This window comes from Apostichopus japonicus, chromosome 6, assembly GCF_037975245.1.
Source record: "Apostichopus japonicus isolate 1M-3 chromosome 6, ASM3797524v1, whole genome shotgun sequence".
In the NCBI taxonomy this organism is placed as follows: Eukaryota; Metazoa; Echinodermata; class Holothuroidea; order Aspidochirotida; family Stichopodidae; genus Apostichopus; species Apostichopus japonicus.
Genome location: NC_092566.1, coordinates 6874159 through 6896236, shown reverse-complemented (window position 1 = coordinate 6896236; position 22078 = coordinate 6874159). Strand labels below are relative to the sequence as shown.

The following is a 22078-nucleotide window of genomic DNA, read 5'->3' as shown; positions in this document are numbered from 1 at the left end:
CCGTTAAGTCTTGTTAAGAATTGTTCAGGATTGCAGGTTGGCAATTTTAAAAACTGAAAGGTGCGCAAAAAACCATAATATTTGTCAAATTTAAAAAAAATTTTTTAATGAATATCAAGGACGTCTTTGGAAACCTCACAGAAAGTATCCAGAGGTCTATGAAATGGTCTATGAAATTGCATGGTGACGAAATTGAAGGCTTTATGGACTGATTGAACCCCCCCCCCCCCCTCACCCTCTATTGAATAAAGTTGATCGAAGCTGATCAATGGGTATTTTTGAGCGAAAGAGAACTTTTTTAAAATCTAAATTCGGGACTTATATCTACAGAAATTTAGAAATCTACAGCGACTTCATTAGAAAACCCATAGAGGTCCATGTAACGTGACTAGATTTTTCGTTTATAGTATATGCTTGAGCTCATTTGGTGTGCTTTATGGGGGGGGGGGGGGAGGGAGAGGTGGAACGGAAGCCACATGACAAGTTTTTTTTTTTTTTCAGTTGAGTCTCTCGTGTATTTCTTCGATGCTGATTCGATGTAAAATTTCCTTTTTACGAAATGTAGGTTATTAGTTTGACTATCGATGCAAGTTTCAATTTCAACTTATAAACTGAAATTTTGAAAATTTCGCATTTTGTTTTAAAATTTTGTCGAATACGTGTAGGAGAGGGTGGGTGTCTTAGTTGAAATAGTTGCGACGCTGTTTCCAGTGATATTCTGTCGGTAAATTTCGGAAAAACGCGAAAACGATAATGCTTTGAAACAGAATTTTGAGTTTATTTTTTTAGAGGGGGGGGGGGGTATTAAGGGATTGACATTATTCGATATTATTATCCCATAGTAAAACAGTTGACTAGTCACGTGCTACATAAAATAACCACGAAAATTAGTCAGATGTGATAAATATATGACTTTGACCACTGTCCGGGATAAGAAACGATTTCATCGTTATCTTTCATAATGGCGTGTAGCTCAATATTTACGAAGCATACTGTATCAGGTTGATCATTAATGTATAACCTCATTCCAGTCAATTTGTGCATAGCAGTATCGTAACTACGGGGAGGGGTGATCCCTGACCACACCCCACCCCACAAAGAGTTTCTGTCTGCCCGTCTAGAAAGATCGTCGGGCCCCGCTAGAAAGAAGTCTGGCTACGCCCCTGGTGCATCGGTGCGGTACCAACCATGCGCAAGACTGTCCCTGCTGCGATTTAAGTCACAGCAATATGCATATGGGAATAAATATATATATATATATATATATATATATATATATATATATATATATATATATATATATAATTGAAATCGTAGTGAGTTGAAAACGGGGAACGTGCACAAACTAATTAACTATCGAAAATACTTATGGACAATTAAATAATTAACTGTGACGTCATATGGGAACTCGACATTTAAGTTTTTGTTTCTGTGTGTGAGTGTGATTTTTTTTTAAATTTTTAGTGTCTTAGTCATTAACGTGACAGTTTACTTGTATACGAAGACAATAGAGCATAAACACGAAACTATATATTCCATATTTTGTAATTTATTGTTAATTATGTTTAGGTTATAAAATACATTTCATGAATGGAAGCCTAAACAACAAAGTAGTCGATAATATAGTCGGCATGTGACGTCACACACTGTCGATCAAAGTAGGTTTGCTATCGAAAATTTGTATTCAACTCACAGTCGTGTTGGGTATTAAATTCTGATTTTGTTGTTGTTGTTTATCATCATCATCATCATCATCATCATCATCATCATCATCATCATCATCATCATCATCATCATCATCATCATCATCATCATCATCATCATCATCATCATCATCATCATCATCATCATCATCATCATCATCATCATCATCATCATCATCATCATCATCATCATCATCACCATCATCATCATCATCATCATCATCATCATCATCATCATCATCATCATCATCATCATCATCATCATCATCATCATCATCATCATCATCATCATCATCATCATCAACAACAATGACAACAATTTTTCAGCAGATTATGCGTCAGTATTCTGTAGAGCCAATCAAAATAAAGAATTGAAGATAAATATGAATTATGCATCAACTGATAGCTACGTCATGAATCCTAGGAAAGCAGTTCTCAAGTTTTGCGGTCGCGGCATGTATTGTGTTGAATGTTGTTTTGTTACTATATATACTAAACCGTTCGCTGTTATTACGGTTAGCTAAATCAAACACAGGGGGGGTACAGGTGGTAGGCCTATGTTGTTCTTCTTTTTGTTATACAACAGACAGCCTAGTCATGTTACCAAATCATGTTACCAAACTCTGGAACACACAAGCTACCATCTTACAGTGGGCATCTTTCTACGTAATATTGTTCTCCTGCATAGAGGCATATTTGTAAAGAAACAGATTGCATCAAATCTAAAAAAACTGTCTGAACTTATAAGAGAGTATATAGCCTATTCAAACTTATCATTGCAGTTCATGTATTCCTGATGGTATAAGGTATAAATTATAGAGGTTTGCTTCCGAAAATTATATTAATTCTTTCCCTAGCACCGCACGTCGTCTCATTTATAAATAAATATGAAAAGCTTTTAAATTAACCTACTACCTGACGAAATCGCCATGACGGTAGTGCTATAAACACTGAAATCGCGAAAATAAATATAAAAATGCTGACTTACGTCTTGGCCAGGACTATAAGTCGAAAATCGGGAATATTTTAATACTACAACTGTGAAAGATTCGTAGCTATAGTTTAAATCAGTTTAGTGTATTGAACCCACACATTTGCAATAATACTAGTATAACATATAATGTATTTATAATGCCAAACTTAAGATCGGAACTCAATCGACCAAATTGGCAAAAAAAAAAAAGTTATAGCCATTTGTTATCACTCATTATAATTATATGACTTAACGATTTCCTGTTGTTTTTCCACTATTTAATTAACTGTGTGTATTTTTCATGATTATAATAAAAAGCGAAAGTTGCACTTCATGAGGCTTTCATTTCCGTGACTTTGTAACCTTGTCAAGAGCGGAATAATGATCTTAACAACGAAATATACTCTAGGCATTGTAAAACCACGCCCTCTAGTTGTGCGTTAGCGCTTGTCCTACAAATGGAAAAGCTGTTCAAAGATGTATTCGGCCTCCCCAATTTTAGTCTACATCATATCAATTGGAACACGTCATTGCTTTAAAAAACAGAACTCACCCCATCTTTGACTTCCTTCTCGTGTTTTGTTTGCGTATGTGTTTGTGGAATGGAATATGTTATGTTTTCGAAATATTAAGTTATAATTACGGACTCTCAAATACATCAATAATTATTTCACTTAGAAAACCTTAATTTTGTAACAAAAGCGGTTTGCATTTAATATTTGTTTGACTAGGCCTATAATTGCCAAAAAATAATCCCGGTGATCAATTTAAGGTACATTAATCTTATTTTAGGTGACGTAAGTCTCCATGAAGTTGATCGGAATGTGTTCAAATTTCCGACCTAATGAAGACAAGGTCAGTCTTGACATAATTAAACGAGTTACATTCGTGCTAAAATCATTTAAGCAACACGGAAGTTCAAAACTATTGTAAGAGCCTTTGATATTTGGGACTTAATACCAAACAATGCTATTAGGCATAATGCACGGATCACTAAATCGTGTTCGTCATAGGACGAGATCAAAACTCACTGACATAAGATGACTGCTTTCATTATGGAATCGCGTCCTCTATTTCGAAAGAAAATAATTCGAAAATATATTTAGCCGCGCTTATACGTACAAATATGATATAATGCTTAATGGACTGTTCTGATGAATCGAATCGTGCTTACACTGACGATGTAGGAGTTGATAAAAAATATTGTTGTTTATTTTTTCATAAACATTTTTTTCATAAACATAATCGACACTGAAACTCATGTAAACAGCCATCTTCAAAATATTATGATTGTCATAAATAAAATAAAATAAAACAAAACTGAAACAGATTTAACTCGACGATGTCATATTTAGACTTGATGAAGGCTTATATAGCGTGTGAAGGAACATTAAATCTGTGATCTCTTCCAATTGGAAACAGATTGGGAACAGAAGTTGTTGAATACTGTTATTTCAATAATTAATAATTACGGGTGTTTTCTGGATGTGAAGGGTAGGAGGTGGGGGGATAAGGGGGAGGAGGGAGGGGGAGGGATAAGGGGGGGGAGTAAGGTTTCATGACAGTTAACTCTTCCACATACGTGGTTAATAATACTAATAATAACTAGTCTTATATAGCGCACAGACTCCAACAATGCGCTTCATGGGTGCTAAAGGGTGCAAACACTGATAGAGTTGAGCGAAAAGAAAGGTTTTCCATACAATAACTCCCACCCTTCACATCCAGGAGACACACCTCCCAGGAAACACAAAACAACTTCCTGAAGCAGCAAATGAAAATCTGTTTCCAAAGTTTTAATAAAATACGGATGCGTATTTGTATCTTCTTTATAAACATTAACGAACATCATAATTTCTGCCAACATAATATATTATATTCATGGACTTTAATTATTAAAGGAATCAGAAACGTGAGGAAAAAACTGACTGGGACTTCCAAACCAGTTCTGAAAAGCCTATGACATTTTTGTATCTAGTATGTATCAAACGGAATTCGCAATAATGACGTAATACGATACAGCCTGTAATTTTGGCAAATTAATAAGCTATATACATACTTTAAGGAACGACTACAATGGAATAATAGTTTCTTAGCGCTCGAGTGTCAGTCAAAAGTATATTATGGTCAATACAATGCGAAAAAGCGGTACGAAATCCAAAATCATTTCCATGAAGATAACAATATTATTAGATGGCTGCAAAACTCTTCCGTAGAGACTGAAATGATCAAACGCGCCTGATTTTCACTGACAAGATGTATATGAGTTATGACAGTGTCAGTACGTGTATCTGTTCATTAACCGATGAATCATAGTCTTAATCAATCTTGCTTTGCATGATTTCATTTCGTTCATTACCGGTTCCGCCAACCACCCCCCTCCCTCATACATTACGTAATTCACGCCAATATTTTATTTAACCCCCAACAAAATTGCGACTTATAGTCTGAAGTATGTGATTTGTGGTTCGAAAGAAATTGTTCATTGTCTTATACAACAGAGTAAATTTATCATTATATATTCATCATTAAAAAACAGTCATTTACCAATAAATAAAAATTCGTCTGCAACAGAGTGTGTTATGAATTATATTGATGTTGATTTACGGCCTTCCATATATATACATATATATATATATATGTATATCTGTGTGTGTGTGTCTCTGCGTAATAGAAAACATTGTATTCATAACCGTGCTTTTTTAATGCTATGAACCCAAACTGGCCAATATCTTTAATTAAAAAAAAAAAACAATTAAAAAACTTTTTAAAATTCAACTGTGAATTTTTTAAAAGGACACTTCTTATTCTTCATAATTTTCCAGAACGTTATACACCTCACTGTATACATCAGTGGACCCTCCAGACCATCTGATTCGATTATGGATATTTTGTTGGATATGATGATCAGGAAAATGTTGCTTTAGAATGATATATATATATATATATATATATATATATATATATATATATATATATAAGGAGAGAATCTTTTGACGTATGAAAAACTTCCTGTAATAATCATCAACTTCTCGTCGAATGCCCTCATTTTCAAACACGAGTTCCCCTTTCATCGTTAGTGAGGTGACTCAATAACGTACTGACATAATTACGTTTTTTTCTAAATCCAGGAACACTCTTTGACGGTGTCTCCCCCCCCCCCTGGCTTCTTCTTCTATCCATTCCATATGTGATCTGATTCAACTCCCTATAAACCCATTTGGTTTTCTTTCAAATTCCTGGAGCTCTTTTTCCAACCCTTCTAAGTAAATATTTGCAGCTATGTTCTCGGAATAATGGTTTTTCAATGCGCTGGATTTCCCGTAGCGCGAACAATTCCCCCATCTCGTTCTGGACTTTCTGTTGAAAAGAGGGGGTAGGACATATTGTTTTACCTCCTCTTCCATTCATAAGAAAAGTTTCGAAGAAGAGTTGATCAGCTATGGTTAAGTTGGACTTTCATCCTCATATATACGTACATTTATATAACACATATCGATCATATATAGAGGAGACATGTGTACATCATGTAAACCTTTCCGAAATATTTCATATTTGGTCACATTTAGTTGCAGCATTGTATAGAGTTGTGTTGAATGTAGTATAAGTTCTTATGTAATGGGTCTTTTTTTTTTTTGTTCTTTCAAACTTACGACAAAACGGGTTTAAGCAGGAAATCCATAAACGTGTGTAAATCACCCTTTGAGAATAATCCTATAGTTTGTTGTTGTGTTGCCGTTGTTTTTTCGTTTTTTTTCCCGTTTCCGTTTATCATTTCATTTTTATTTATTTATTTTTGCTCTTGCTTAGAATGCACTTCGTGATTTCACCACGACAACTAAATCTTACCTGTCTGTCTGTCCGTGTTAATGACACCGTTCAGAAGTTGGATTTGCATATTGTATCTCTCTCTCTCTCTTTTTGGTTGATCGAAAGTTGGGTTAATGTAATACAATTGGAAAACTTTTATCTGACGCGAACATCTCATGATGGCCACTGCATATATATATATATATATATATATATATATATTGTAGACACAGTTCATGACAGGTAACCCATCAGCGAGTTTGTTTTCCGCGTCACGTGACAAACAGGGTTGCCCACCCAACTGTGACACTTGCAAAATCGCTGTAAAGAAGAATAACCATAACAACTCCCTGGAATAACTGTTTCGCAAAAAAACTGTGTCTATAAGATTAAATGCAATCTTTGCTCGTCTATATACATCGGCGAAACGGGGTGTACCATTGGAACAAGAATAAAAGAGCATCTACGTATGACTAAACAGACCATATACACTCATTTACAAACCCACAATATAAATCCGAAATCTGGAGAAAACATCAATTGGCAAATCCTACATCGCAACTTACCTAATACCAGTGAACGAAAAATAACCAAAGCCCTTACCATTAAAGCCAGTAATAAGTTAATGAATGACTGTGCTGGACGTCAATTGGATATTTAAGCTTTTCGCCTCTTGCCGGTCCGTCTGTGCGCTCCGAATACAGTTTGTTCGCTGGTACGTTTCAGCTCAGGGGAATTGGTTGTTAAGTTTTTACTTATATACACGGAGTCGGTAGTTGCACCTCATTCCTTGATAAAGCCTTAACCGGCGAAATATTGGAACACACAGCTTTGTATACTTTCTTACTGTGCTTGTTGAAGTCTATATATATATATATATATATAAAGTTCGAATTATCTTCGTTCGATAATTTCGTTCGATAAACTAAGTTCGAAATTAAGTTCGAGATATCTTAAATTTAACTCGAGATATCTGAAATAGAATTTTAGATATCTGAAATAAGAAACAATTTAAGATATCTAAAATTCCCGAATAAATGTTAAAATGGTTTTTCATACGTCCGGTCTTCAACCCTTCAGTGAGGCATTTGCTTCTCCATACATGCGAAAACTGATGACGCGAGGAGTGATTGAACGGGGCAGTAGGCGAGGGGGGGGGTGGGGCGGGGGGAACAGAAGAAGATCTGATCACCCCTGCACTGCAGCTAAGGACGTCGCCAGTTTGTCAAAATTTTCATGAGACTGGACTATGGTATATCTACATCAAAGAGGGCGGGTCTTCTCCCTCCTGAGCAACTCGTTCTTCATACGGACTTCTTTCACTGCTGTTCTTACTTCAATCTGCAAAATCTTCCAATTTAATGTGCTAATTTATTCTGAAACATGGACATTAATAAGCTTCAATACACATAACAAGTTCAATTAACTGCTCCTTTTTTATTGATGAATGTGCTTAGATTAAGTCTGCTGATCTTTACAACAACAAAAATTTAAAACAAGGAATAGTTCTTCGAGTCCAAATCTGATTCGAAACTAGTACATGCATTATGGTTTATATCAATTGGCATGACTGATGACTTTGAGAAAAGAAGCCCCCCTTCCCACCCCTACTTCTTTTTAAATTACTGCAAAGTTGTAGGAGACATGCAGGTTTCAATCACTCCAACCTACCCCCCCCCCCACCCCCAAATAATGTTACTTGCTGAAGCGAGGAAGATTTATAGATTTGACTTATTACAAAGTAGAACTAGGCCCCATCCTGCTCTGATGGCTTGCAACAAGCTGTGCAACATTTCCATTCCCCCCCCCCCCCCCCACCAAAAAAAAAAATGATATCACTTGCTGATGCAAGGAAGACTAATAGATTAGACTCATTACAAAGTAGAGCTTGGTCCCATCCTGCTCTGATGACTTGCAAGATGCTATAAAAGAAGCTGATGGAGGTTGGCTCGGGCGAATTGTACCAGAGATGTGCCTTGGGTCATCCTCGGCAAGAACAACACCTAGTTGAGAATTGACATCATCAAGCCTCCGTCTAAATATGTCCTTCATCAGTTGCGGAATGTGCTTGTTACTATTCTTTTCCATAACAGGAACACAGGTCCATCTGCCTGCAGACTTTTTTCTTGTAAACCTGAAAGTAGAATCACAAAAATAAACTATCAGGGAGGAAAGTAATGTTTCTCAGGGGAGGAATTCAAGCAAGAAGACATTTGGCTAGGCTATGTAGAAAGAGTTAGGTACTGAAGTAACTGTAATTTTAGATTTAGGAGAGAAAATAACGATTTCAATGAAAGAAACACTTTTCAAGGGAGGCAAATTGGCTAGGCTGTATGGGAAGAGATATTTGTAGTAAAGGTAGAAAGGAAAAGAAATTCCTACAGTTATTGCACTTAGGACCTAGGCCTACTAAATTTATTCTTTCCACATAGCCTAGCCAATATGCTTTCATCAACTTCCTCCCTGGAAAAATGATAATTTCCTCCCCATGATTTAGGAGGTAAGAAACGTTTTTAGGGGAGGAAACTAACGTTATTTAGGGCAGGAAACTAACGGGAACCGCCTGAACATAGGCCCCATGATTTAGGCCACAGCATACGAAATCACTGCCATCATTCATAGCCCATGCCTTGTAAAGTCTAGTGTTAAGTATCTATATATGCGTTAATCAGCACTGTAACGTTAGTCAGCACTGTATCAAGAACATAGACTTGTTGCAATTTGATAAGACTATGACTGTGAAGAAAGAGTAAGAAAAGTAAGAGCGTTTAGCCTTACTGGCCTTGGTAGTGCTAGTAAATAGTAGGCTAAGTACCCTATACTAGTACTACAGACTTAGTATAGGCCCTACTACTGGCCTAGGCTAAACTAGATACTGTAGTAATAATAGTGGAGGCAGAGGTTCGTTCTCAGTTTCTCTCATCGATAATGAGAAGTAACGTTAAATCATGTAAACAAAAAATGTAACGTTTTTCTGTAGCATCTTGGGAATCCATTTCTTATAGCTAGTAGTACTAGTAGTATATTGTTTTATTTTAAAAATCCCGCGTAGGCTAAGTAAGGCAGGCCTGTACACATACTTAATCTAGGCTATCCCTAACATTACATGTATTATTATTTCGACGAAAGTATATGACTACGTACGTTGCGACTAACCTTCGTACCAAGGAGCAAAATAATAGCCACCCCGTGTATTCATCCAATATAAGCACCGCCCCATATATGAATATTCATACGCGTATTCAAACGACAAAAATGGATATTCATACGCCACTTTTTTGTAACTTCCGCTTTTTCATCATCATCACAAGTTTTCAGTACATGATCGTATATGTTTTGATGTACATCTTACGTTTTTAGTACATCATCGGATGTTTTGATGTACATCTTAGTTTTTTAGTACATCATTATATATGTTTTGATGTACATCTTAGTTTTTTAGTACATCATCGTATATGTTTAGTACATGATCGTAAGTTTTTAGTACATGAACGTATAAAATTAGATCATCATAAACATCATCATATGTTGTGGTCCTTTTCGCGTTTCATAGCTCCAAGTATAGCTGTTTCCGTGTATTAGCGGCCATAACCTGGTCAGCCGCTTCCAACAGGCCTGCTGATCCAAGTGAGGATCGCCGTCCGTATGAAAGCCATTTTAACATTTAATCGGGAATTTTAGATATCTTAAATTGTTTCTTATTTCAGATATCTAAAATTTTATTTCAGATATCTTAAATTAAGTTCGAGATATCTTAAATTTAACTCGAGATATCTGAAATAGAATTTTAGATATCTGAAATAAGAAACAATTTAAGATATCTAAAATTCCCGAATAAATGTTAAAATGGCTTTTCATACGTCCGGTCTTCAACCCTTCAGTGAGGCATTTGCTTCTCCATACATGCGAAAACTGATGACGCGAGGAGTGATTGAACGGGGCAGTAGGCGGGGGGGGGGGGGTGGGGCGGGGGGAACAGAAGAAGATCTGATCACCCCTGCACTGCAGCTAAGGACGTCGCCAGTTTGTCAAAGTTTTCATGAGACTGGACTATGGTATATCTACATCAAAGAGGGCGGGTCTTCTCCCTCCTGAGCAACTCGTTCTTCATACAGACTTCATCTCTAACAAGCGAGAGTATTGTGCAAGCCTTCACTTCATTTCACTTCAACACTATATATTATAGTTTTTTATGAGTTTGTTTGTCAAGAGGCCACTGGTTCTGAATCCCGTTAATCTAGCCATTAATTTCTTTGCTCTAGTTTCTATTCTCTAAAAGTTCCATTTACTTATATACAGATCACTTTGACAGTTTACTGCAAACCTTCCAAATGTAATCGGTTTCAAGCACAAATCAAGAAGAGCCACATTATATCAAAACTATACAGTATGAAATGTTTCCCCCGAAAGGAATTGAGAGCGGTATTGCAAAACTTAGCAAGCATAGACTATACGGATGATGTGTGACCTGATTAATTCACTTTGGCTTCGGCTTTGAGTGAGGAGTGCAACGTTTCTGTATGCTGCCGTGTTGGAGAAAGAAAAATCGTAATCGTAATTTACGAACTTTGCGATCCGCGCTATAGTCATTGCCGACTTTTTGCAATTTTGAAGGTCAGTATAAGAGTGACTCCATAGTTTTCCATTTCGAGAAACCAAAAAGCCTAAATAAAGGTCTTGAAGTGCATTTGCCCAGATGACATCACAGTTCCCTATACTGTAATCCCACTTCCTGGAGTAGATAAAGGTTTAGCCAGTTAAAATATGTTGCACTCAAGCAACCATATCTCAAGTTTAAAGAGGCAAGATATTGAGATGGGGGAGGGGGAGGGGGAGGGGAGGGGGGTAACCAGCAGCGTGGATATTTTCTCTCTTCAATGTGAGTACCACATTGTTATCAACAGAAGAGTGGCGGAGGATAGTTGTATGAGTATAGAATGGGGAATTCCTTTTTGGCAGCTGAAATCTCAGACGATACAAACTTTGTTGCAGTCGTGATCAACGCTGTGCTGTAAAGCTGAGTCGTATGTATGTATTTGTATGTATGTATTTTAGATCCTCCTGTAAGCAGGGACTCGCGAAGAAGCCTCATCGGCTTATCGAAGCCCCAAGCTGACCGAAGTCAGTCTCTTAGATTCATATTTAACATCCATGATTATGAATTTTCAATTGTCAACAACTTTGTAACTGGACGACATACATGTAGGGAACAACAGGGGGAAACGAAAATGGAAAGAAAAAGGTAACGTGGGGATGTATGCCATTTACAGGACGTAACTGGGCGACATACATCAATCTTGGGAGGAACTCGAACCGGGAACCTTATGATTGAAAGGCACCGGCGTGAACCACTGAGCTAACACTCCACGTTATCATCCACTGGAGTTATCATCCACTGGCCCTCCTTCCTGCACCGCTAACGTTACTTGTTACAACATTTATATCATGCGGAAAAAAATAGGTGAGCACAACTTTTCAGCTGTTATGATTCGTTTAATATAATCTAAAGAAACTATTTCTCGTGCCGATATCACCTTCAGGTGTTGGTGTCTTCCTGTTAACAGTGACGTAAGCACGGTATTATCTATCGAGAGTCACGACGCACCTTATATAATAAGATGTATCACGATATATATATATATATATACTGAGAGAAAATATTCCAATTCAGATCTGAGAAGGACTAGCGTCAATTGCACAACCGAAAAAGATTTCATTTTGAAGCAGATCACGATGAAGTTGTACGTGTTCGCTATCTTGTTATTGGTCGTCGTAACCGATTGCACCAAACGTAAGTTTGTATCTTTTACGATATTCAATATCAATAAACTGCAACTATATATACGCTTTCATTTCATGTATTGAAATTTCACCTTTTTCTTATCGTAAGTTGGTTACAATTTGCAGCACTAAAACAATGACAATATTTAAGGATCATTTAAGGATCTACTGGGCCAGGGGAGGATCTATGTGTTTTATATATATATATATATATATATATATATATATATATATATATATATATATATATATATATAATATTTATATATATATATATATATATATACACAGAACACAGTACCTATTGTACATCTTAAAGTTTTGTACCAAAGAAAAAAACTGGATCGTGCTATAAATCGGTAGCGTGTGCTATTAGGATTAGAACTGAGGATATACGTGTAAACCCAACAAATCCAGGTTGATGCATGCATTTGTTGGGATTACGCATATCCTCAGTTATTACTGTAAACCTAATAGCACATGCTACCGATTTATCATATTTATCAGCACGATCCAGTTCTTACTGTGGTACCGCAAAACTTTAAGATGTACGGTATAGTTACTGTAATCTCTGTGTGAATCGGTAGTCCCATAGATGGCATATAGAAAAACGTTACATAGCCTACACCTATAGTATCGAAACTAGCCTGAAAAGTTGGAACACTTCGCGTCAAATCACACGAGGACCGGGTCAATGGGGCACTCTAGTTCTTGCTAAAATGCAGCACAAAGTTATAAAGTCTCAAAGTGTGTTTGCCAAATTTTAACTTCGACCTTTCCAACTTACTGCCGTAAAAGCTCAGTGAAAATGACACAGTTCTAATCAATTTTCACATTAATGTTCATTATTTTTTATTGAGATATCTGTCGTTAAACATTTTTAGCTGAATAAAATTCGCCTGATTTTTTAACAGGTCCGTAGATTCTACAAACTTCAATCAAAATTTGCCAGCCCCGCCCAACAGATCATGCGCCAATCAAATCTCTCTGTTTTGTTTACGACCGTTGTGCCTAGCCTAGGAATTACTTTCACTTTCGTGGCTTGCCTGTGTTAGGTCCATTATCTTGAATAGTATCTTTCTTTCGGTCTTACCGATGTAGCTTGCGTAATTGTGTCATTTCCTTCCATTACAAGGCATCAACAGGTTTTTTTCAGACGTTTCCTCCGTGAAATTGGTTCAAAAAAGTGGACGATACTAGTTTATATTTGTTACATTTGTGTAATGAACATGTTGATATGGGCGGTCGCGGTGATTTTACGGTAAATCGTTTGCGCCATAAGGGCAAAAGAAAAATAAGTATCTTTCTTCCGGTTGCGACAGCTTTTCTCCATTAAACCCACCTGGTCAGAGTGAATTTGAATAAGAAACATTTCATCTGCTTCAGAAGTTTGTTTTCCGAAATTCATCAGCAAACACGTATTTAGACTTGAAACTATTACCAACTACGGAGACACGTAGTTGATATTACTCCAAACCGTTTTTTTGCATAAACAAATGTCAGTCAGAAGAAAGTCATGATATGCCCACCATCATATTAATTAATTTATATTTACATATTTATTAATGAATCGTGTCCTAGAACAAAGAGGCGATAATCACTCACGGTCACTTGGGTTGTAATTTGGTTTCAAAAGCAGTGATTATATAAAAAAAAATATATATATATATATATATATATAAAATAAAAAGTGAGCTGATGTTTGTTTATGATACTTGTTTTGGTCGTTTCCGGGTAAGTTGCCGGTACGAAAGTGCTGGCATGTGTGTGGGGATTGTTTGTGTGATGTTCTTGACTAGTAAAAACAACGTAACTAAAAAGGTCGAAGGTCAATGTCATTTGGGGTCAACATATGTCAAAGTCTGTCTAGAACATTTTAAACATGGCAAGTCAAGAAGCAATTCTCTTTTGACGTTCGAACTTGTTATACTATGTGGAGTACGGTACCCAAAATAAGTGTTAGACCTCTTTTGAAAACGGAGGCGTTGAAAGGTCATTTTCGGACAACAGACGGCATCTCATAGAATACTTTGTTTCAGGTATATAACCTATTGTATCCTCTCTCTTTTTCTTTAGGTAAACATAAAACAGCTTATATAGGTATTGGCAAAAGACAGTGGAGAGAAGACAAACGGGCGACAGGATGGACCACTCAAGACCGATCATCGGCAGTACGTTTGACCGACAGTGGTCTCATCTCTCTTTTTTTCTTCATAATCATTCGAATTTTAAGTGTGCATATGTGTTGATGACCTATATCGGATAGGGTATAGCATACGCTCATTGAAAGCCCCATTGACTTACACATTAAATCACAAAAGTAATGTGGTCTCTAAGTCTTGATAGAAGTTCTCACTAGCTAAACGCTACCCATCCATGGATAGCTGACAAGTTGGCCTTTCATGGCACCAACAATTTCCCATATCATGACGGTGAATTTTTTTTTTGCTGTCAGGGCCTACATTTTTCGTCACTTGAAACAAACCTTTTCACTCGGTATAGTATAACAATTTTCGTACGCTGCTCCATGGGAGACCTAAAGGGGTCTAAAATCGCCTCAATTAATCACCCCCCCCCCAAAAAAAATGCTCTCCTGTTGCATTTTTGGCACTTTTCCTGAGATAGGAGAACATCCGGGCGGATTGATATAGGCTCTAATATGCCAGGAGTATGCCACTGTAGAGTATACAGGTGGACAAAAGTGTCACCCGCGGGCCTATATATTTTTTGCGGCTTGTTAGGTTTCAAAACTCTTTTTTTATGGGGCCGCATAAAGTGTATACCTTACTGTAATAAATATCTCTTCTTAGCACTTACAATATACTCAATGGGAAGCGATGAATTTGGCTCAATTAGAGAATTTAAGAAGGGGAAAATGAGTATTATTTATGTATATTTTAAGTTTTCGTAAATATTGGTTCTACTGCATTGTGATAGGATATTTCAACTTGGCAGATGGACAATGCCCGTCTGTGGGGCTTTCTGAACATTCGTTTCCAATATATTACAATATTTCCATTTATTCTCATCTTTTCGAGAGTGTATACATCCTTAAATGTTGCGGCCCGCATAAAATTGGATACAAAAGCTCACTTTGACCCCCCCCCCCTACCCCCAGATCAATTCCGTGCCCGCCCTGATTAGTTGATATGGGAAGTAAGCCCGTATACTCCCATTAGAATACTCCTACCCCCTCAAAATTTGGAATGCTGATTATCTATAGCTCTATTAAATTCTAGTGTCCAAGATATGTGTGCCTAGTGGGAATACATTGATACACTGATCATATCTTTAAAAAGTCACTAAAGAAATATCTTCCATTTTAAAATCGCAATTAAGCAGCAAATATTCAACACGCTGTTTCAGTTGAAAGTTTCCAATTATATGCTCTGCTTGGTTCCATGCAGGTGTCGTTTGACACAAAGTATACACCCCTAAGTTTAGAAAAGAAATCAAAGAACTATATACTTTTGTCACTCTAGAGAAGGTCCTGTAGAAAGACTGAGGCTGATTTCGGGAAGGGGCTCTGTAAGTGGAACACTAATTGAGAAAACGTTAATTAATCAGAACTGTTTTCCACAAATGTAGAAACTGGGCCAATTTTCCACCCCAATTCAGCTCAAGGATCTGATCACTCTGATCAGTTGATTTGAGCGATTCAGTCTGTATTGCAAATAAGGTATACTCGTTTGTCCTCTCCATTTGAATGAACATTAACTCTATATCTCTATTATTTGTAGTTTCCAAGATATGTGCGGTCGAGATTCAACCGCTTAGAAGAAAGGGCTCCTGAAGAACCTTTAATCGTAAGTTTGACCCACAGTAGTCGTAAATGTGTTCTTCATTCATTTTCATTGGGTCCAAAAAGCTCGTGGAATCCGACCAAGGGCCATTGTGCGCCTCTTGAATCATATAATTCCGCAATTGAAGAGGAATATTTTCCCATCTGATGTAAAAACACACATACCTATGCCCCTGACTTCCTCGACAATCTCAGCATAACTGAGAGACAGGCTATCAAAGAACTCCGGAAGCGCAATGATATTGTCATCAAGCCAGAAACAGGTTTTTCTATTGTCGCAATGGGCAAACAAGTATATATATATATATATATATATATATATATATATTTATATATATATATATATATATATATATAACTTAGTATATATAACTTAGTATATATGAGGTTGTAAATTGACGAAAAGTTAGAATTTTGGAACGAATCCCCTCAAAGGTTAGTCGTTTTTTAATGAAGCGAATTTCTGCTTCAGTGTGCAAGTTTCTATTCTTTACAGTCATCAGAGCCTTAGACTCAAACTCATTTGCTCCGACGACGCACATGAGTATGAACACAGGTATCTATCTTACCCGGATATTTCTTGACTTTCCTTTGACCCCTTCAGAATTATCAGCCAGGGCATTAATATGGTCAACAGATTAATCCCAAAAGTCTAAAAACACGTATTCCGTTTCTAACCTATGTAAAATCCCCCCTCACTCCCCCCCCCCCCCCACCATAAAATCCCTTAAGGACTTTGTGCACGCGTTTTACTTAAAACTATCATTCAATATGATGAAAATAAAATCATATTGAAATCGCGTCAGTTACACGGATAGCCACGGATGGATGCTGTGGTGAAAGCACGATTCACATGGCGAGGAAGAGAAAAGCACATGGTTTTATGGCCTATGCGTGATTTATACACGTTGAGTCATTCTTTTCTATAGTTTTACACTCATTTCAACTAGAACGAAAGCAACTTCTTATATTTAAGAAACTACAAGTTAAAAATGACGTCATATAATCACCGATCCTCCAAATTGCAGAAATGGCAGAGAGAAAACCACATTAGTGAAAGTAAAGTGACTGATATATTATGAATACTTTGCCAGTATAAGCAAAGTTATGTAAGACAAGGGGACAATTGGAATAGACTGCAGCAAATCGTTAGCGTTTAGAACGATCGTCGTTCACAAGACAATAACAAGATTTAGTACTCGGTGTTATCGAAAGATTGTCTCATATATATGTAAAAGTAAAGAATTGATTACTAGCACCAAACGTTGACACTTTCCTTGGGCTAACTTTTGGTGGAAAATTGGCCCAGTTTCTGACATTTGCGAAAAAACAAAGTTCTGACTTATTTAAGCTCTATACTTACTGTCAAAATACATAACCCAAACTTTCGCGCCTTAAAATGTTTGCTTTAAAATTAAGCCTCGACGTGAAAGTTTGTTGGGATTCTTAAAACATTCACGTTTTTTTTTTCTCAATTAGTGTTTCACTTACAGATCCTTCCGAATCCACCTCAATCTTTCTATAGGAACCTCTTTATAGATAGACGACTTATTAGTTCTTTTATTGTTTATCTAAACTGACGGGTGTACTAAGGGGTGTAAACTAATAGGTGTAACTTAAGTGGTGTAAACTTAGGGGTGTACTTTGTGTCAAGCGACACCTGGATCAAAACAGAGCATATTGTAAACTTTCATTTGAGGAAGCTTGTGGACTGTTTGCTGATATAACTGCAATTTTAAAATGGAAGATATTTCTTTATGGACACTTAAATGATATGTCTCCAGGCTTGATGAGACGGGGGGAGGGGGAGGGGAGCTACAGCCACATATCCCGGGGAAATATGGAATGAATAAATTATGTATTCTATATACAGAAAATGAAATCGTCAACAACAAAAAATTGTACCCGGGACGCCACAGCCATTTGCTTTCTCATCATGGGGTTGTTATGATATAATCTTGTAGTTGCACAACATCAGTGTTGATTGAAAGGCCACCGTATAAGTAACATACATGTCAAACAACGGGAGCGGGGAATTTTATATTATTATATATATTTTTACTTTCATATTTTGCCTTACCTTCTCTTTTTCTTTCTCTTCTTTTTGATTTCAATATAGGCTCAACCAACAGAAGACGACAAACCATCTTTAAAGGACCTGATGCACACGTTAATTAACGAGTTGAACCTTCAACTGAATGAAGACAGTTTTATGTTGGAAAATTATGGGTCCTACTGAAGATTTAAGATTAAGTAGTTGTTTTGTTTGTGGTCAAATAAGAAGTTTTCTATAATTAAAAAAAAAAATTGGTGCAGAAAATGAAATGTTACTTTCTTAAAAGTCCTGTTTGTAAGTAGATAGTCAGACATCTTTCGTTATAAGTATTAAATTTGTAATCCCCGTCTTTGATCAGGCCGTTAGTACAAACTTTTCATTCCCGTTTACTCGAACATATATATATATATATATATATATATATATATATATAAATCGTAAATATATAACATATTTTGTATCGAATACCAAACTTCGACAGGGATGAGGGCGTTCTTCAAAAGAAATCTACACCATTTCTATACATAGTACGTTTCCGAGGTATAGAAAATAGATATCAACTCTGTATGTAGGCTACTTTTTATACGAGGTTTTTTGTTTTCCTTTTTTAACACTCCTTTCTTCAATTGTTCAGAATTCAATCAAGTAATATAACATATGATTAATTTTACATTCTGGATAATAAAAATTATAATCATGCAAACAATTAATACAAATTCGTGTTCGTGTCTCTATGTAATACTATTGCGGAAGTATAGTGCACCTCTATTTAGACCTTTATACCAGGGATCTTGTGTTCAAAACCCACTGTCACGGTGGCCACCAGCGTAGGAGGGATAAGGGTAGAAACCCCAGTCCAAGTTTCTTGAACCCCCTCCCCCTTCGAAAACAATACGAGAAAGATGGAAATATCAATCAATTTTTCCTGATATACACTTACTTTATTAAATTTATATATAAACGAATCATTGTCCCCAATTTGTTTAGATAATGGCATAGCCATTGAAGTTATTATTTCTTAAAGGTTTAGTGTTTTTTCCATCTTGTTGATGTATTGCACACTACGGAAATCTTTTTATGGGTATCGTTTTTAGAGTAAAAGACATATAAACATTGTCCAGTACTTAAAACAGAAACCACATGTGAATGGTCATATTGGAGTAGTTTACTTTACCCTCTTCACTCGGATTCTCACCTTTCTGTTGATATTCGATTACAATCCTTGTTATTCTTAGGAACAGTTCCTCACAGGCGACTTCAAAGTGTCCCCCTCCCCAGGCGCGTAGCCTAGAGGGGGGGGGGCTAAGGGGGCGACCCCCCCCCTTGAGCATATTTTGTTTGTATTTTTTTTATGATATATTAATTAATATTATATATGAATTAAGTATTGCTCTACCTATTCATTGCTTCAATGTCGAATTTATGAAGAAAAAACCCTTTCGTAATAACTCAAAGTGTTAGCTGAGTGTATAACATTAAATGTGTTAGCTAATTCATTATATTGCACTTCACATTTTTGGATAAAAATCTTTTCATATGCAGAAAGATAAAATCTAAATAACAGGTAGTCTGACGATGTTCATGCAAGAATGGAAGGTCTTATTCCATGCATGTCAAACTGCCAATACCCACCACACCCCACCCACACCCCAATACCAAGCAAACTTTACAATCTAATAGTGCAACATACATATAGGGTATGTACTTGGCTGTAATGGAGGGGTAGGCACCTCTGACTGGAGAACTCATCGTGCTCTTTAGTTCTTGGAGTATTTATGCAGCTTTGGTCTCCACCTGACACTCACTTTTCACCTGTGGCTCCAAGTATAGCTGTTTCCGTGTATTAGCGGCCATAACCTGGTCAGCCGCTTCGACATGCCGGCTGATCCAAGTGAGGATCGCCGTCCGTATGAAAGCCATTTTAACATTTATTCGGGAATTTTAGATATCTTAAATTGTTTCTTATTTCAGATATCTAAAATTCTATTTCAGATATCTTAAATTAAGTTCGAGATATCTTAAATTTAACTCGAGATATCTGAAATAGAATTTTAGATATCTGAAATAAGAAACAATTTAAGATATCTAAAATTCCCGAATAAATGTTAAAATGGCTTTTCATACGTCCGGTCTTCAACCCTTCAGTGAGGCATTGCTTCTCCATACATGCGAAAACTGATGACGCGAGGAGTGATTGAACGGGGCAGTAGGCGGGGGGGGGGGCAGGGGGAACAGAAGAAGATCTGATCACCCCTGCACTGCAGCTAAGGACGTCGCCAGTTTTGTCAAAGTTTTCATGAGACTGGACTATGGTATATCTACATCAAAGAGGGCGGGTCTTCTCCCTCCTGAGCAACTCGTTCTTCATACAGACTTCATCTCTAACAAACGAAAGTATTGTGCAAGCCTTCACTTCACTTCAACACTATATATTATAGTTTTTTATGAGTTTGTTTGTCAAGAGGCCACTGGTTCTGAATCCCGTTCTAGCCATTAATTTCTTTACTCTAGTTTCCATTCTTTAAAATTTCCCAGACGGTTTCCGTTATGCATTTACTTATATACAGATCACGTTGACAGTAACCATGCAAACGTTCCAAATGTAATCGGTTTCAAGCACAAATCAAGAAGAGCCACATTATATCAAAACTATACGGTATGAAATGTTTTCCTCGAGAGGGAATGAGAGCGGTATTGCAGAACTTAGCAAGCATAGACTATACGGATGATGTGTGACCTGATTAATTCACTTTGGCTTCGGCTTTGAGTGAGGAGTGCAACGTTTCTGTATGCTGCCGTGTTGGACAAAGAAAAATCGTAACCGTAATTAACGACTTTGCGATCCGCGCTATAGTCAATGCCGACTTTGCAATTTTGAAGGTCAGTAAGTGTGACTCTATAGTTTTCCATTTCGAGAAACCCGAAAACCTAAATAAATGTCTTGAAGTGCATTTGCCAGTGGCGTAGGAAGGTACTTTTGAGTGGGGGGACTGAACACTGATGGCCGGCCTGAGGGAGGGGTTTAATGGGAGGGGGTGTCCCCCTCCCCTTTGGATTTTTTTTGCATTTCCAGGTGGCCTCAGATGCAATTTGGTGCAGTATAGCGCACTTCACACTCTATCATTTATTGAGAAATGAAAAGGGGTTTTCTGACTTGCGAAGCGGGGGGTGGGGGCGGAATGATACTTCCGTCCCCTATATTTTTCGCTGGGGGGGGGGCTGGCGCCCCCAGCCCCCCGGTTCCTACGCCCTTGGCATTTGCCCAGATGACATTAGGCTACACTCCCTCTACTGTGATCCACATCTTGGAGTAGATAAAGGTTTAGCCAGTTAAACAATGTTGCACTCAATCAACCATATCTGACCAGTGCTTTTAGTAGTTTTTCGATCTCATATTCCTGTTTTTATCTGTTTTATATTGTTCTGTCGTGTTGGTTTTTAGGTTCTAACTTCAATTGGAATTATCACTTTTTAGCATTCAAATTGTAGATTTTGTAGTCAATCTGTTTTATCGCTTTACGCTTCACCAGTACCTTAAATAGTTTTCGATCTCATATTCCTGTATATTTCTGTAGATGGTATATGTATTTACTGTTTTTCTATTTATTTTTTTATGGCATTGTATTTTCTAGATTGTTTGTAAAGCGCATAGATGCATCGCGCGTAGTGCGCTATATAAGATTTTATTTACATTACATCTCAAGTTTAAAGAGGCAAGATATTGAGATGGGGGAGGGGAGGGGGGGGGGGGTAACCAGCAGCGTGGATATTTTCTCTCTTCAATGTGAGTTCCACATTGTTATCAACCGAAGAGTGGCGGAGCATAGTTGTATGAGTAGAATGGGGAATTCTTTTTTGGCAGTTGAAATCTCAGACGATACAAACTTTGTTGCAGTTATGATCAACGCTGTGCTGCTAAGCTGAGTTGTATGTATTTGTATGTATGCAGTGTT

At 37.0% G+C, this 22078-nt stretch overlaps 1 protein-coding gene across 1 annotated transcript; it reads left to right on the top strand.

Moving 5' to 3' along the window:
- The first annotated feature begins 12120 nt into the window (after nt 1–12120).
- On the top strand, nt 12121–18586 carry LOC139968822 (uncharacterized). The gene is made up of 4 exons (XM_071973269.1): nt 12121–12277; nt 14344–14438; nt 16008–16073; nt 18189–18586. The coding sequence occupies exons 1-4, from the start codon at nt 12220–12222 to the stop codon at nt 18306–18308; spliced, it is 339 nt and encodes a 112-aa protein (XP_071829370.1). The 5' UTR covers nt 12121–12219; the 3' UTR covers nt 18309–18586.
- Nucleotides 18587–22078: the final 3492 nt, after the last annotated feature.